This window comes from Acanthisitta chloris, unplaced genomic scaffold, assembly GCF_000695815.1.
Source record: "Acanthisitta chloris isolate BGI_N310 unplaced genomic scaffold, ASM69581v1 scaffold15617, whole genome shotgun sequence".
Classification (NCBI taxonomy): domain Eukaryota; kingdom Metazoa; phylum Chordata; class Aves; order Passeriformes; family Acanthisittidae; genus Acanthisitta; species Acanthisitta chloris.
In genome coordinates this window covers 30383-44347 of record NW_008682153.1, presented here as the reverse complement: position 1 = coordinate 44347, position 13965 = coordinate 30383, and the positions used below count along the sequence as shown (strand labels likewise).

Below are 13965 nucleotides of genomic sequence, written 5' to 3'. Positions count from 1 at the left end.
TTAAATTATTTTTTTAAAAAAGTAAAAAGATTAAAAAGTTTTGCAAGAATCACTGAATTGTGAATTGCCTCCCTCTTCCTTTGCCAAAAATGTCACCTGAGTGGTTTCAGAAGTCTTACAATTTGGAAGGAAGTTGTCAAGGTTACTTTACAAACTGTTTATAACAGCAAATAGTTTGAACTAGGAGTTTAGCTTATCAGTACACAGCTTGACAGCATTTCCATAAATCAGCTCTGAAGAGCTCCTAGGACTATGGAACAAATTTTAAATTGTTATTCTTGTTTCTCAATGGACCAAGTTTATGGCTGTCATAACCCCTTTGAAGAAACCAAACTATATTCATCATTTGATCCTGAACTTGTGCAATCTCTGCTTAGAAAGCCACTCCTGCACCTCCCATACACCATCAGCAGCTGAGATGAAGACACACATATCCACCTGCTGCATGAGCCTGGCTCCACCAGGAGTAAATTTATTGCAGTGGCTCACACAGATGTGGCTGTACCACAATGAGATAACACCACCTTACAGCTGGGACAGATGGTCAACGAAGTCCTAAGAGCAAGCATTGCTACATGGAAGAGCTGTCAAAATACACCAGTGCTTAGACCTAACAAATCTGACAACCCTGATTTAAAAAGTGCTTTGACAGTCAAGAAAAACTCCTAAACACACTAAGAACCAATCTGCTAGCAATGCACTTTTTGGAAGCCGGGCAGGGTAACCTTCCCACGAGTATAGATGTCCTCATCTGTGCCCTGGTTCATGTGCTTCACCAAGTTCTTCTCAAAGAGGAGTGGGTGGTAAGCTCCCATGGTGCAGGCACGGTCGTGAAACTTCTGGTAATAGTGGCAAATGTCTGTCTGCCGTTTGGAAGGGAGAAATTCGTACACATCCACCTCATCGCAGAGCGTCATCATGATCGTGATGCCTAGGGAGGGCAGAAAACAGACGTCCCCACATCAAACGAGAGAACTGATTACACATTCCAGTGAGACAGGCAGTCAATAAGGTGCATCCAGCTCCAAGGGGAAGGGTTTTCTTTCTGAATGTTTAGAGTAGAGGGGGAGAAAACAAGTCTGGCCAGATGGGGATGGTTTCTGCAGCCCTCACTTGCAAAGTGTATGATCGATGTGATTACAGATGATTGTTTACAGCAACAGTCATGCCAAAAGGCCAATTTTTAAGAGTGCTACCATTCTCCATGACCTTCATGGAAACTTGGGCACCTGCCAAGCCTGCACTACAATTAGCTGATCCAAGCAGTCTGTCTCAAACCTGCTTGGGTAAGCAGGGATGAGACCTTTACCTTTTCCCCACCTGCCTCTTGTGCATTCAGGGAATATGAAAGGGACTGTGCTGGGAAATGTTCAGGGAGACCAAGAAGCCTCTGCTCTTTAGGCTCCCTGTAGCAGAGTGGTGCTGCCCTCCTGTGTCTTCCAACAGGCACAGGAACCACTAGAGGACATCATGCCAGTGTAGGGGCACAGCCTGACAACTTTCTGGTCAGACCACATGTAAGCCATAGTTACCAGCTACTTTAAAGTGCAAGAAATAGCAAGAATATACTGGGGAAACAGAACCAATATATAATATCGCAGAAAATTCATGCAGTGTCTGAGACATCAGGGACCATGCACAATCAGAACATGGACTGCAGGACATTTGATCCACCCATCTGTGAAACCACTTGCTTAATTAAGGTACATTTTAAACATCTTTTCATCCACCTTTTCAAATGACCACTTTCAATCACACTTAGGCTTTCCAGGGAACCCAGTGCTCCAAACTGGAACTCATCTATGCTCCTGGATTTGGTGCAGTGACTTGTTTTACAAAGCAGGTAACTTGGCCCAAAGGGAAGCCACAGAGGAACTGCTGTCTGATGTGGCTGTCTTCAAGCCCTTAACTCCTGTTACAAATTTTGCTGCTGAAGTAATCGATTCTGCTGTTACACAGTTATTCTGCACATATCCCAGCAATGATTTAATAGGTGCTGGGCCTGGCAAAAACACAAGTGACTCTGTTTACACAGAGACCGAATGGTGCCTCTGCCCCAGGAGTGATGGGAGCAGACAAAGGGCGGAAGCACAGCAGTTGGGCATTCCATGGCAAACAAGACTATATGACTATGCTGTGATTTCAAATACACATGAGCTTCCCCAGAGGTTCACTTCTTTTGATTCAGCTGGTCATGAGATCAGCTCTCCACTAAGCAGGAAAACCTTTGCAACAGCAGAATGTAAAACGAGCTCCTTCGCTGAGAGGCTGAATTTAGCATGCTGACAAGCAAGATATTAGCATGCTGAGTAAGGAGGAATAGCACTGAACTTTTCAGGGCAACTATTCAGTTTGACCATCCCCAGATCCCAGTAAGTCTTTAGAGTGGAAAGCATAAACAGGCAAACACATAGAATCCATCTGCAGTAACCAGATTTATTTGCCTGACAAGATCTGAGCCCACAGGAGCCATATCCTTCCTCTCTCACCCTGTGGGAACTGCTCTGGCACTAGAAGCTAGAAACCCTAAAGACTGTCCCAATATTGCAATCTGCTCTCCTGTTTCCACATGGAACTGGGCCATGCTTGTAACTGGTGTTTCAGAGGGGTGCTGCAAACCGCTTACTTTTAATACAACTGAGCTGCTACTTTAAAGACAGGAAGCTTAAACTTTGGCATAAGATACACTCTGTAAAAACAACTCTGATAAGCACCATAAATTTGTAGTTGTCTTTGAAAAAAAGGCATCCTGGAGAGTTCCTGCCTGCAAACTGAACCAGAAGTTTAGAGGGCAATTATCTTACCAAGCATTCCTGATGACGGTGGATTAGGCTGAATATGCTCCATAGAATTCTCCTGCAGAATATCCCAGAGTTGCCACTGCATTTTTGGATTCAGGATATAGAAAGGCTGCTCTGGATGTGTTCTCCGATACGCCTTATAGCTTTCAAAAAAGTTGTAATCTGGTTTTCTGTACCACTGCAAAACAGGAACAAGAAGTCAGAATATTTATGGCCCACTTCGCTGTAACCAACAGGAAACAAGGATGAGTGAACCTGCTGCTGCTAGGGAAAAAGGTCCTGCTATACCTACACACTCTTCACTCACTGTTCCCCCATCACCTCATTTGCCCCTTGGGTCACTGTGGTGACTCAGTGAACAGAGCAGAGAAACCCCAAATCTCCAGTGAAGGACCACTAAATGAAAAACCTTGTATAATTTCATTCTGCACCCCCCAATAGCAAATAATGTTGAGAACTCTGCCTTGGATGATGTTGAAAACTCTGCCTGAAATGTTACACACCTCAATCCTTCACGTTGCACTATAAAGCACTCTATTCTGCAGAGAAGGGTTCCTAGCACAGCCTCCTAAACCAGGCTGAGCCAACTTGCATCCTACAACTTCCCCTTTCAGTAAAAACACTCAGGAATGGTTTATGCTCTCTTAAAGTAATTTTGAGACTTTTTCCCCCTATGCTGTAAATATCCCATTCTCGTTTTACTAGCTCTTAGACATGCTGTACATACCCCCTTATGCCTCTGGAGTTGTAAGAGTAGACACAGGAATAAACATTAGTGAGAAAATAGGAAATGCAGTCCAGAGAAAGGAATGCAAAGACCTCTCAGTTACAGACAGAGCATAAAGTAAAAGTAAAGAATGGACTATTCACTCCAACCTGCTTTCACCATGAGCCTCCAAAGCTCATCACTTATCAAATAACACTCTTTTGTACTCAAAATCAAAAGTGGATGCTAGAGGGATTGCAACACCCACACATGACAGCCTAACTGACAAAGCAAGGAGACATTTGCTAAGATCTTCAGAGGATTTCCCAATCTGTTCATAATGCATCAAGTATATCCCACATCTGACTGGTGCTTGAAATATCCAAGCATCAACCATCAGCAAATCTTAAGAGTAACTGTCAGACAAGGAGACAGATGATCCTATAGCAAGGTAACAACTTCTGCAACCAGCAATGACCTCCCTGCAGCATCAGCCCATGGGAAAATAAAGGTGATAACCCATAATACTTGGCCTCAGGCCCTTCCACAAGGATCAGGAACTGGCAAGTGTTTTCCTAGGAACACTCATGTGTGCATACTCTCAGAAGTACATGTGGATATATCCATAATAATGAAGAGGTAAACAAGAATGGCCTCAAAATGAGTGATTGCCCACATTAAGAGGAAGTGGGTTAACAGAAGCACTTCAGAGCATATGAATCTGATTTTATTTATAAAAACTCATCCTTACCTCATGAATTTCTGCATGATATGGTGCTGGATCCCAGACAATTAAGATTCCAGTGTTATATAGCTCTTCCCTCAGGAATTGCTGCTCTTCAACAGTTACAAGCTTGAATAAAACCAACAAATACAATGATATACAGTATGCTGTCAGAGTTAGCAGGCAACTAAGCAATAAAACGTACTGGAGAACAGCCAGAGACACCCCACTGCTGGTTACTGAGCACGTCCACGAGCAGCAAGGACAAAGCTCCCAGCAATGCCCTTCCAATGCCCACACCAGTGCTAGCTAGTTGCACAGGACTTAGTGGAGTCACAAGAAAAACTGCCATTATGCTTTACAACGTTTTCTCTATCCATCTTCAGTAATACACTGAGGACAGGACCAGCAGAGTGACCCAGCCTGTGTGAAGGATCCCATCACCACAACTACCAGAAGCAGGAGGGAACATCTGTTGCTACCACCAGGACAATCCAGGAAGAGCCTAATGCAAGCACACTGTTTGGCTTTATCAAGAACCTTCATTTGACCCCCCACAAAAAAAGGGCCTGCAGGTGGATGGCTTCCCTTGAGCAGCAGGAACTCCAGCAGTCAGGGCTCAGCACTGTGCCAGCCTGCTGTGAGACCATCAGTGCAAGAAATGAGAGACCTCAGTACCTCCAGCCAACCCTGATATATACTGAGCCCCCCTCAACTCTCCAGAGCAAGGAGGGTTGCAATTCAGGCAAGGGAAGTTTAAATCTCCTCAGAGCAGCAATAAGAAGGACAGCTTCAAACTGAGAAGTTCTCTCTATAGTCTGTACACAACCACCACTGCTTGGGACATCTGAAGGTAACCCAGGTCTGCAGCAGAAGGCAAACACTCAAAAAATCAAACAATTCATCCCCTGTTCTCCCCACCCAAAGCCATAACCTGTACAGGCACAGCTTGTAAACATTGTAATCATAAGAGCATAATCATCAAATCAGCTTTCATTTACCCTGATTTTCTCCACAGATCTAATTATGAGCTAGCCAATTTATCCTTGAGCATCCCAGCTGCCTGCCTAGCTCTGTGTATAGCCAAAGCACAAGGATGCTCCAGCCAGCCCAGATGTGAATTATTCCAAAAGCAAAAAGGGTTTCCTCACATCTGTTCTTTACTCTGCAGGATTAGGCCTTGGCCTTAACCACATGTACTGCCTGGCTTCATTTCCTTACAGCAGCTAAAATATTTAGACCACTTGTTAGCTGGAGCATGCAACATTGCAGGTGTGAACATCTGCTTGCAGTCTGTGGACACCAGAGGTAGGGAGGGACACAGCAGCTGGCACCAGCCATCCCCACAGCTGGGTAGAGTGGGATGGAGCACCACAACAGCACAGGGCAAGGAACATGGTGCTTTATTTTCATTTCATTGTTCCTATTTAAAGAAACTTTTCAGTAACTTCTCTGATGCAACACCCATGAAAGAAGGATTTGAGAGACTGAGCATCAGAGAAAGCAAAGGTAAGCCAAGAAAAGCCATAGGAGTTGTCAGAGGCACACAAACCCCAAGAGAGCTGTGAAAGGCAGAAAAGCAAAGGGATAAGAAACCAGGTGAGGAGCTCCTTCACAGCCACAAGTTGTTTGCTGTGTCCTTCCCCACGCCCAGGGCTGGTTCTTGACACTACATGTTAGCTATCAGTCACATCTGTTTGCTGGTGGAATCTGGTTCTCCATTTACCTTTAGAGCCTACTTGTTCTCTTTAACAGTGACTGATTCTTTATAAATATTTAAATTCATTTAAATTGATACATGACTTACTTGTCCATCTTTTTGATCCTAATTACTTATCTCATTTCTTGATTTCCTAGTTAATTTGTTATTCAGCCAGTTCAATGCTTAACAATTATCTTGCTAATACAGTCCCCACCCTCTTGGTGCATTTATAAGCCATATCACAATGATTTCCTTGTTTCTGGCTACCACAGTCAGTGTCCTGTAATCTAAACATTCTCCCCTTTCTCATCACAGTCTTCCTCCATTCCACCAACGTGATATCTCCCTTTCTCTTCCTGCCTGCAGCCTCATTAGTGCCAATGACAACAAAAGCAGCCAAAGCAGAGAGTGTGCTCCATGACAGCAAGAAGCCAGCCCAGGAGAACTGTAAACAAGGGCTGGGAGGAGCTGGTCCTCGGTCAGCTCTGCAGAAAGGACTTGTGTCCTCCAAAATGACATTGGCACTCCCCTTGCACACACTTCAGCCCTTATTTTTGAAAAAAGTGACTTCTTTCCCAGGGCAAACTGAGGCCTTGCATAAGACTGCAGGAAAACATGCCATTAAAGGCAGCAGTTGTGATGAATCAGTGAAAGACTAAGAAAATAAGCAAGGCAACATTAAATAAACTCTTTACTTAGAGCAACTACCAAACTTATGGATGTACAAGCATGTCCTCAAATCTGGGGATCCCAAATTTCTCCCCCTCCTGTCAGTATCAATCCACTAATCTTTCTCTATGCATATAGATGTACAAGATATCCCACTCCACTGTTAAAACCCCTTCCACCCCCAGGTACATCTTAGAGACTGGTCAGAAAATTACATAAAAATATCTTCAAGTAATTATTAAGCAACTTAAAGCCACTGGCCACACACATGCCAAAGGGATACTACTCAATACAGACTAGTTTGGACAGATTAGATTCAGGAGATCCCATTTCCTCCATTTTGGCAATTGACTAAGCACTGATCAATAGTAAGAGCCAAAATAAATGCAGCCAAGCCACAGTCCCATCCCTTTTTCTCAGCTATAATGTAAGAAAAGCCAACCCCAGAAGAACAAGTTACAGCTTATCCAGCCAGTACCTAGTGCTCTGGGCAAGGCAAGGCACAGCTTCCACAGCGAGCCGAAACCAGAATGTGATCAGGCAATCCCACCAACAAGAAGGTTTAACTGATGTCACCAAGACTAGAACTGCACTGAACCATTAAAAGTGCAAATAAAAACACAGAAGAAAATCAGTCTCCCAATCCAGTGATCCCTGAAGATAACAGGGACTGTGATTAGAGCTGCTCAGTTGGGAAACCCTAAACAAGAGACTCCTGCACTACTCACATGGAGAGCATCTTTTGCCCTGGTGAGCAGCAAGATCAACACTGCATTTTGAGGTAACTTTAGCCTCTAAAAACTGCAACAATACTGTTCTCCCTGTAAATTAAGTTTTCCAAGCTGGTGTCTCCACTCAGAGGGGATGTCACCACGACTGCAGGCTGATATGCATGGAGAACAGAAACACTGTAATGACACAGCTATAACTACATTTGGTCCAAAGTAAGAGAATCCACATGGAGAGTCATATTACACGGTTACCCTCCTCCCTGTGCAGATAACTCTGATAGCACACAGGTCATGTACATGTTTTCCCTTGTAAACTACTTGCTTGGCAATAAGCACATTCTCCAGAGAAAGTTTGTTTAAGTGATAACACCTATCTGACATCATAAAAATACACACAGAAGGGAAAGATAAAAAAAAGAGAGGTCAAACAGGGCAGAAGGATGTCAGCAGCCAGATATATCTGCTAAAACCAGACAGGTTCAGAAAGGACAAACTGACCCACATCTGACTGGGGGTTTAATGCAGAATTGGGATGCAGCAAGCAGCAGCACAGAGCATGGCAGCAAGTGGAGAAGGCAAGACCAAATAGCAGAAAGAGGTGACAACTCCATTCACATGAGAAGAAAGAACATCCTTCAGGACACACAAACTGGTTACATGCTACCTCCATGTCTTGCCTTTGAAGAGGATGGCCAAGCTCCTGCCTCAAACCTCATTACACAGCAGCACCCATGGACTCCTCACACAAGGGCAAATAAGAAAATTCCAGGCCTACAAATCCTGGCTTTGGGGTAAAGGAAAAGAAATTGCCTTTTTGGTTCTGGATTACAAAAGCTGTGCTTCAGCCCATCACCTCTCTCTCATTCAGCCCCTCAGTATTCATGTGCCTACAATCTCCTCTTCCCTTGTGGGGTGAGGAGGTGCTTGTACTCAGTGCTGCAATGCTGCACCAGGTCTTTTACCCAATGACTCTTGGCTTGTTCAGTTTTTTACTGTTCTACTCTATTGCCTCATCAGCATGCACTACTGTGATTTCCTCTTCTCTTTGCATGCCTACACTTGAAAATTTCCCCCTGCAAAATGGGAAAACAGGAAGGTAACAGCTGTATGAAAGAAGGGTACAAACACCTCAAGATGTATCTACAGTAGCGAGGGTCTCACTCTGCTCCTGAACAGGTGACAGACTAACTCTGCTAATGTACTGCTAGACACGGTCCTAACCCTGGAAAGTCTGATCACAGCCTACTGATGTCCAAAGGGAATTAGGAGAGAGACAGTCTCATACCTAGAAAGAGTTCTCAGAGAGTCAGGGAAAACTTACCTCAGTAAGCAATGCCTTGCATTAAAGGCACTTTCTGCCACGCTCTGCATTGAGGTCCTGAACCCTCCAACTCACCCACCAGAGTCCATCCCTCTCCTAGCTGTGGCACAGACTACAGCTTTAATGGTGGGTCCTTTGCCAACTGTCTTCAGTCATTTAACAGCCCTGGTTAATGTGTTACCTACCAGGTCTGTGGAATTGCTGGGCAGAAAAGAAACTCTGCTCTTTTATTAACAGCCAAATAAATTTTCTTTATTCTTCATACCCATGTTTGGGGCAAGCACAACACATCTCTTGGCACATCTGCCTTCTCTGAGCTGCACTGTCATTCCTGCCTCTCACTCCAAAGGCACAGCAGCAGCCTCCAGCTGCCCTTGCAGTGCTAACAGAGGCCTGCACAAAAAGTAAACTACCTTGTGCCTGCTGTAAATTGCAAGCAAGCCACTGCAAGTTCACTAGCATGTGTAGTGTCACTCCAGTCATCTCAGATTTACCAACTGTCCCCCATTCCAAGCCATCCTATGGCTATCTGCTAGGGACAGGAGAAATCACATGGACTGTCCTGCTCTCCCCAGCTTAATTTTAAAGACCTTCCAGCAGCAGGTGAGCCCAGAAGCCCCATTCAGCCTGCTACCCAGCTCCCAGACAATGCAGCTACACAGCTCTGGCATGCTTGGCCCATTTGGCACAAGTTCTTGAGACCTACCTGGGAATTCACAAGACGAATTGTTGTCTTTTGTCCCACATCATCTTGAAAGCCCCTGATAGGAGCCCCATTGAATCGCAAGACGGCATCGTGGCTGTCTGAAAGCAAAAGAGAGTGAAAACCTGACAAGATCACACCTGGGTTTTGAGTGACAGAAGAGATGTGTTACACATTATTCACCTGCACTTCTAATAAAATCTAGCTAGTCCTTGGCTTTTCACATAACAAGTAGCAAGCCAGATTCTGTGGAGGAAGTTGTGGCTGAAGCTTTATGATAATACACTTTTAAAAAATCCATTTTTTAAAACTACAACACACCAGCAGGCTGAGAGCACAGCCCCAGCATTTGCTCTGTGCAGAGTAGTGCAGGATCTCCCTCTCTCTCCCTCTTCTTCTTTGCAAACACTTCACCAGGAGATAGACCAATAGACAATTAATTTACCGCACGGCTAGCTGCAAATTAAGGAACAAGGAATAACCACAAAACAGTGCTCTCTCTTGCGGGCTGGAGGTTGACCAGCCCAAGAAACATGTATACTAACCACAGTGGAAAGCAAAGCTGACCTCAGCCTGCCAGCCTACCTCCTACGTTACAGAAATAAAACCGCTGCTGTGCATTTAACAGGCACAGCTTGTTACATGCCTTGGGATTCACTGCATTTTCCTCTGCTGTCATCATCTCTTAAGATAGCACCGAATTCCTCCAGCACCCTCCTCTGCCTTGGCACGGCTGGCTAGGCTGCTGCTGTGGCAGGGAGCACATTCGTGCCCATCACCCTGGCTGCTCCATACCTAGTGGCTGGATTTGGATAGGAAACTTTTCATGTGATCAGAGGGGCTGAGTTAGAGAAGCAGGATCAACTTCCCTGCCTTCATGCTGAGGCCACACAACCACAGCTCACAGCACATGCAGTCAGAGTCCGTGAAGAATTGCCAAGTTCCTGGACAAGGTGGAAGTGCTCATCGCCTGGTCCAGAAACAGGCCTTCTTCCAGATAATTTTCTGAAAACAGGGGTGTTCTCACAAGCAATGCTGGATGATCAGTAATTACTGGCAGCAATTAATAGTTTCTCAGCTACTTTATTCTCTTAGACAAGTGGATCTTCTTAAGATTCAAACCCAAGTAAGGTGATATTTCAAGAAAAAGCATTCTCCACACTGAGAAACAGCTCTGTAGTTATGACCACAGACCCTTAACTCCACATCCTACCTTGCATTGATGCAATACAGGGCTATAATTTCCCCATATAACTTTAGCCAGACACCAGCATTATTATGCCCTAAGCATTTAAAAAGAGTGTTTAGTGACTGCCTAGGCAGAGCACCTGGCTCTTTGTCTCCTGGTGGCTGTGCTACCCTTGGTACCTCTCACACTGGATTTTTCAGTGGCAATTTATAACCTCCAGTAACACCAAGAGCCCAGTAAGTCATAAGCTGGTTCTTTACAAGCTTCTCCCTGTTCTGCTCTGCCAGACTCCCTTACATTGACTAATTGCTCATTTGATATTTTAACATGATTACACAGAACAAGTATTTCCTGGAATAATAACTCATCAATCCATTGTGCTCATCTACGCAAATGCTTCATTTTAAGCAGGCAAAATTTAGTACCTTTTTGACAACTTCCTCCAACAAAACCATGGTTTTTCCTACATGGAAAAACATCAGGTCAAAACTGGGAAAAAACTTACATAAATACCCTGAATACTCCTGTATCCCTAATATTCCCCCTGCCCAGCTCATGGCTGTAAGTGCCCCAAACTCTGCAGAATCGTTAGCAGAGAGATTCCTTAAGCAGATTAGTTTGAGACCCAGGCATGAGGAACACCAGGCAGGGACACCAGCAGGGGTTAATGGCATTTGCCTCAGACATTACACAATGACCTCCCCAGCATCCATCCCTTGTGATCTGGAACAAACCAGTGCTTCAGTTTCAGGGCAGGCTCAGAGACTGCCTGTAGGAACAATGAAATGGCTTTCCATGTCTGACATCCCTTCAGCTGTGCTGCAGCCAAAGCACAGCCCACTGCACTTCTTGGCTGCTCCAATACCAAATCCAGCACAGCATGGACTGTGTTCCAACACTCCATAAACACCACTCTCAGCCCTTGTGAGGGTCTCCTTACAGAGAAGCAAGTTCTATCAGTATGCTGGAGCCTAACAAAGGCACAAGCCAGCTGTGTTAGGGAGGGCATTCAACAGAAGGTCACTTTTGTGCAAACCTTTAGCTCCTGATCTCCAAGAGGCACTCAAACAAGCCAAGACAAGTACTCAAAGGAAAAGTCAGAATTGGCTTCCCAAGTCTTGACCTGCCTGGCCTCAAACACTCCTAACAGGCAGAAACAATTCCATCAACCAACTCCCACCTGCAATTTGTACCAGGAGGCAATGCTATTTTTCACTGCATCTTTTGCAGCATTTTAACACACTTCAAATTGTTCAAGCTCAGTCGAGCTCCTGCCCATCTGCCCTACAGAACACATAGAAATTTGGGGAAGAACTTCTGAACAAGTACCAGAACAAAACCTTGTCTCTCTCACAAGCATCCAAGGACTATGGTTCTAAAGGCTTTGTCCTAGTTCTCCATAAATGATGCATTAAAATCTATCGATCTACATGTTTCATCGGATGAAAGGTACTTGTAGCTTAGTGCAGGCCAGAGGGACCTGGTCCAACAGACAACTTTCAAACACAAAGCCTGCAAACAATTTCCACTGGAGAGAAAACTTTTCCTTCACTGAAGCAGAAAAGTGTGATTCTTAACTGAGCTTCAAACAAAAAATATTGAAGCAAGCTGAGGGAACTGCAGGCACCCAAGAATTTTCTGCCTGGCAAAAAATCCTGAGTTGAAGGCTGGAGAGCTGGTTTCCCCTGCATGCTGTTTTCTTAAAGACACTAACTGCTTTGGTATTAAAACATGCTTCTTTATAATCTACAGTCAAAGACCAATGGTTCTGCATTTATTAATTAACGCATTAACCACAGATTAATAAGGTCAGATAAGACTTTACAAAGCATAACCAAACTTTGTCTAAAGAAGAGATAAACCAAATCCCTGTAAAGTTTTGTCATAGTCTTTGGGGCCACCCAAACTCAGCCACTGTCTTATGGCTCAGAATGAAGCAGTGCCACTTCTGGAAAGCCTTGAGCAGAATTACAGCATCACAGAGGCTGGAAGGCATCTCTGAAGATTGTCTGTGCCAGTCCCTCCACTCAACACAGACTGCTCAGGGCTGTGTCCAGTGGGGTTTTTTCCACCTTTATTGTTTTCTTTTACTCCTTCTATGAAAAAGTCTTTCTGGATGAAATTTTTTCTGACCATTGACTGTGCAATGAGCACACTGGCATTACTCAACCCACCCCAAACCCTTTCAGGAAGCAAACACTTGAGGAACCAAGAAACAAACACTTCAGGAACCAAGACCTCTCTCTGGTATGCAGTATTAGTACATCACCTCTAGTGATGCCAATGTGATCGTGAAAGTTGAAAGGACTTGCCAGAATAGAACTACCTATTACTTACTCCCCATCTCCTCCTAGGCTGAAATATTTACTGATTTAGCAGAAGTTCCAGGATAGTATTTCAACTATTTTAAATACCTTTTGACCACAAGAGAGATATACTGGTAAAAGCACAACAGTAGGTTACCTCTACTCAGTGTAAGTTATAAAACAATGATATTTAACTTTAGCCTAACAGAAAGATACTAACCTATCTCTTGTCCCAAACGAGATGATTTCAGAGACCCTGCTGAGGACACAACAGCACAGCGACCCAGGTGGCCCACGGTTTCATTAAGGCTCTTCCCAGGTAGGTATTGCTGCCATTCAGAGGTATCAAAAGGACCATCTGATCCCTGTATCATGGTCACGTTCACCCTGTCCCGCAGCTGGCAGAGCAGCTTCTCTGGGCTGAGCTTAGCAGCATTCCTCTTCCCAGTGTAAGTCACATTGTACTTGTTCATGGCCAGGTAGTTTTTTCTGACCTTCTGCAGCCTGGGTATGAGATTTCTGGATGAACTGTCCTTATCCCATACCTTCACATAATCTGCTGCTTTCTTGGACTTTTCAACTGTTCCAGGTGTGCTGCCTTTTACTTTATTGTGGGCACCAAACCATGTTTTGGATATCTGACCCAACTCACTGTCTGCTTCACGGAAAAGGCTTTGTGATTTAACTGGGTTCCATTTTTCTGAACTCCTGTGAACCTGAAAGTCATTGCTCTCAGTCTTGAAAGGATCATAGTAGCTTCTTCTTGTTTCTCTCCACAGGCAGACTGTCAGTGCTACCAGTATCACCACAAGAACACACATTAGTTTTTTCAACACATTGATGTGAACCATAGTGTATGGCGCATCCAAATGGGACACTGGAAGCTGGTCCTGGGAAAAAGAACACAGCTCAGTCAGGGCTGCAGGCACAGGCAGGTATATATCAAGTCATAAACATCAGTGTGCAGGCACAGGAGGGAAGAGGGACACCACAGGGGAATTTTAAAATTTCAGGCTGTTTACAGATCTCATTTCAAAGTCCATCACCTCAAACACCGAATGGAAAGGCCTGAGCTGGCTATCAGCCACCACATGCTATGTAATGGTAATCTGA

The 13965-nt window shown here is 44.5% G+C and overlaps 1 protein-coding gene across 1 annotated transcript; it reads right to left on the bottom strand.

Annotated features, from left to right (window-relative positions):
- Positions 1 to 386: 386 nt before the first annotated feature.
- ST6GAL1 (ST6 beta-galactosamide alpha-2,6-sialyltranferase 1) lies at positions 387 to 13726 on the bottom strand. The gene is made up of 5 exons (XM_009078412.1): positions 13073 to 13726; positions 9361 to 9458; positions 4259 to 4360; positions 2805 to 2979; positions 387 to 931 (listed from the first exon to the last, which is right to left on the bottom strand). Exons 1-5 carry the CDS (start codon positions 13701 to 13703, stop codon positions 690 to 692), a joined length of 1248 nt encoding a protein of 415 aa, XP_009076660.1. The 5' UTR covers positions 13704 to 13726; the 3' UTR covers positions 387 to 689.
- Between the last annotated feature and the right edge of the window lie 239 nt (positions 13727 to 13965).

Coding starts and splice junctions, on each gene's coding strand:
- ST6GAL1 (XM_009078412.1), bottom strand. CDS start 13,703: ATGGTTCACATCAATGTGTTGAAAAAACTAATGTGTGTTCTTGTGGTG. Junction 9,459..13,072: donor TCGTTTGGGACAAGAGATAG/GTTAGTATCTTT, acceptor TTTTGCTTTCAG/ACAGCCACGATGCCGTCTTG. Junction 932..2,804: donor ACCGTCATCAGGAATGCTTG/GTAAGATAATTG, acceptor TGCCCTCCCTAG/GCATCACGATCATGATGACG.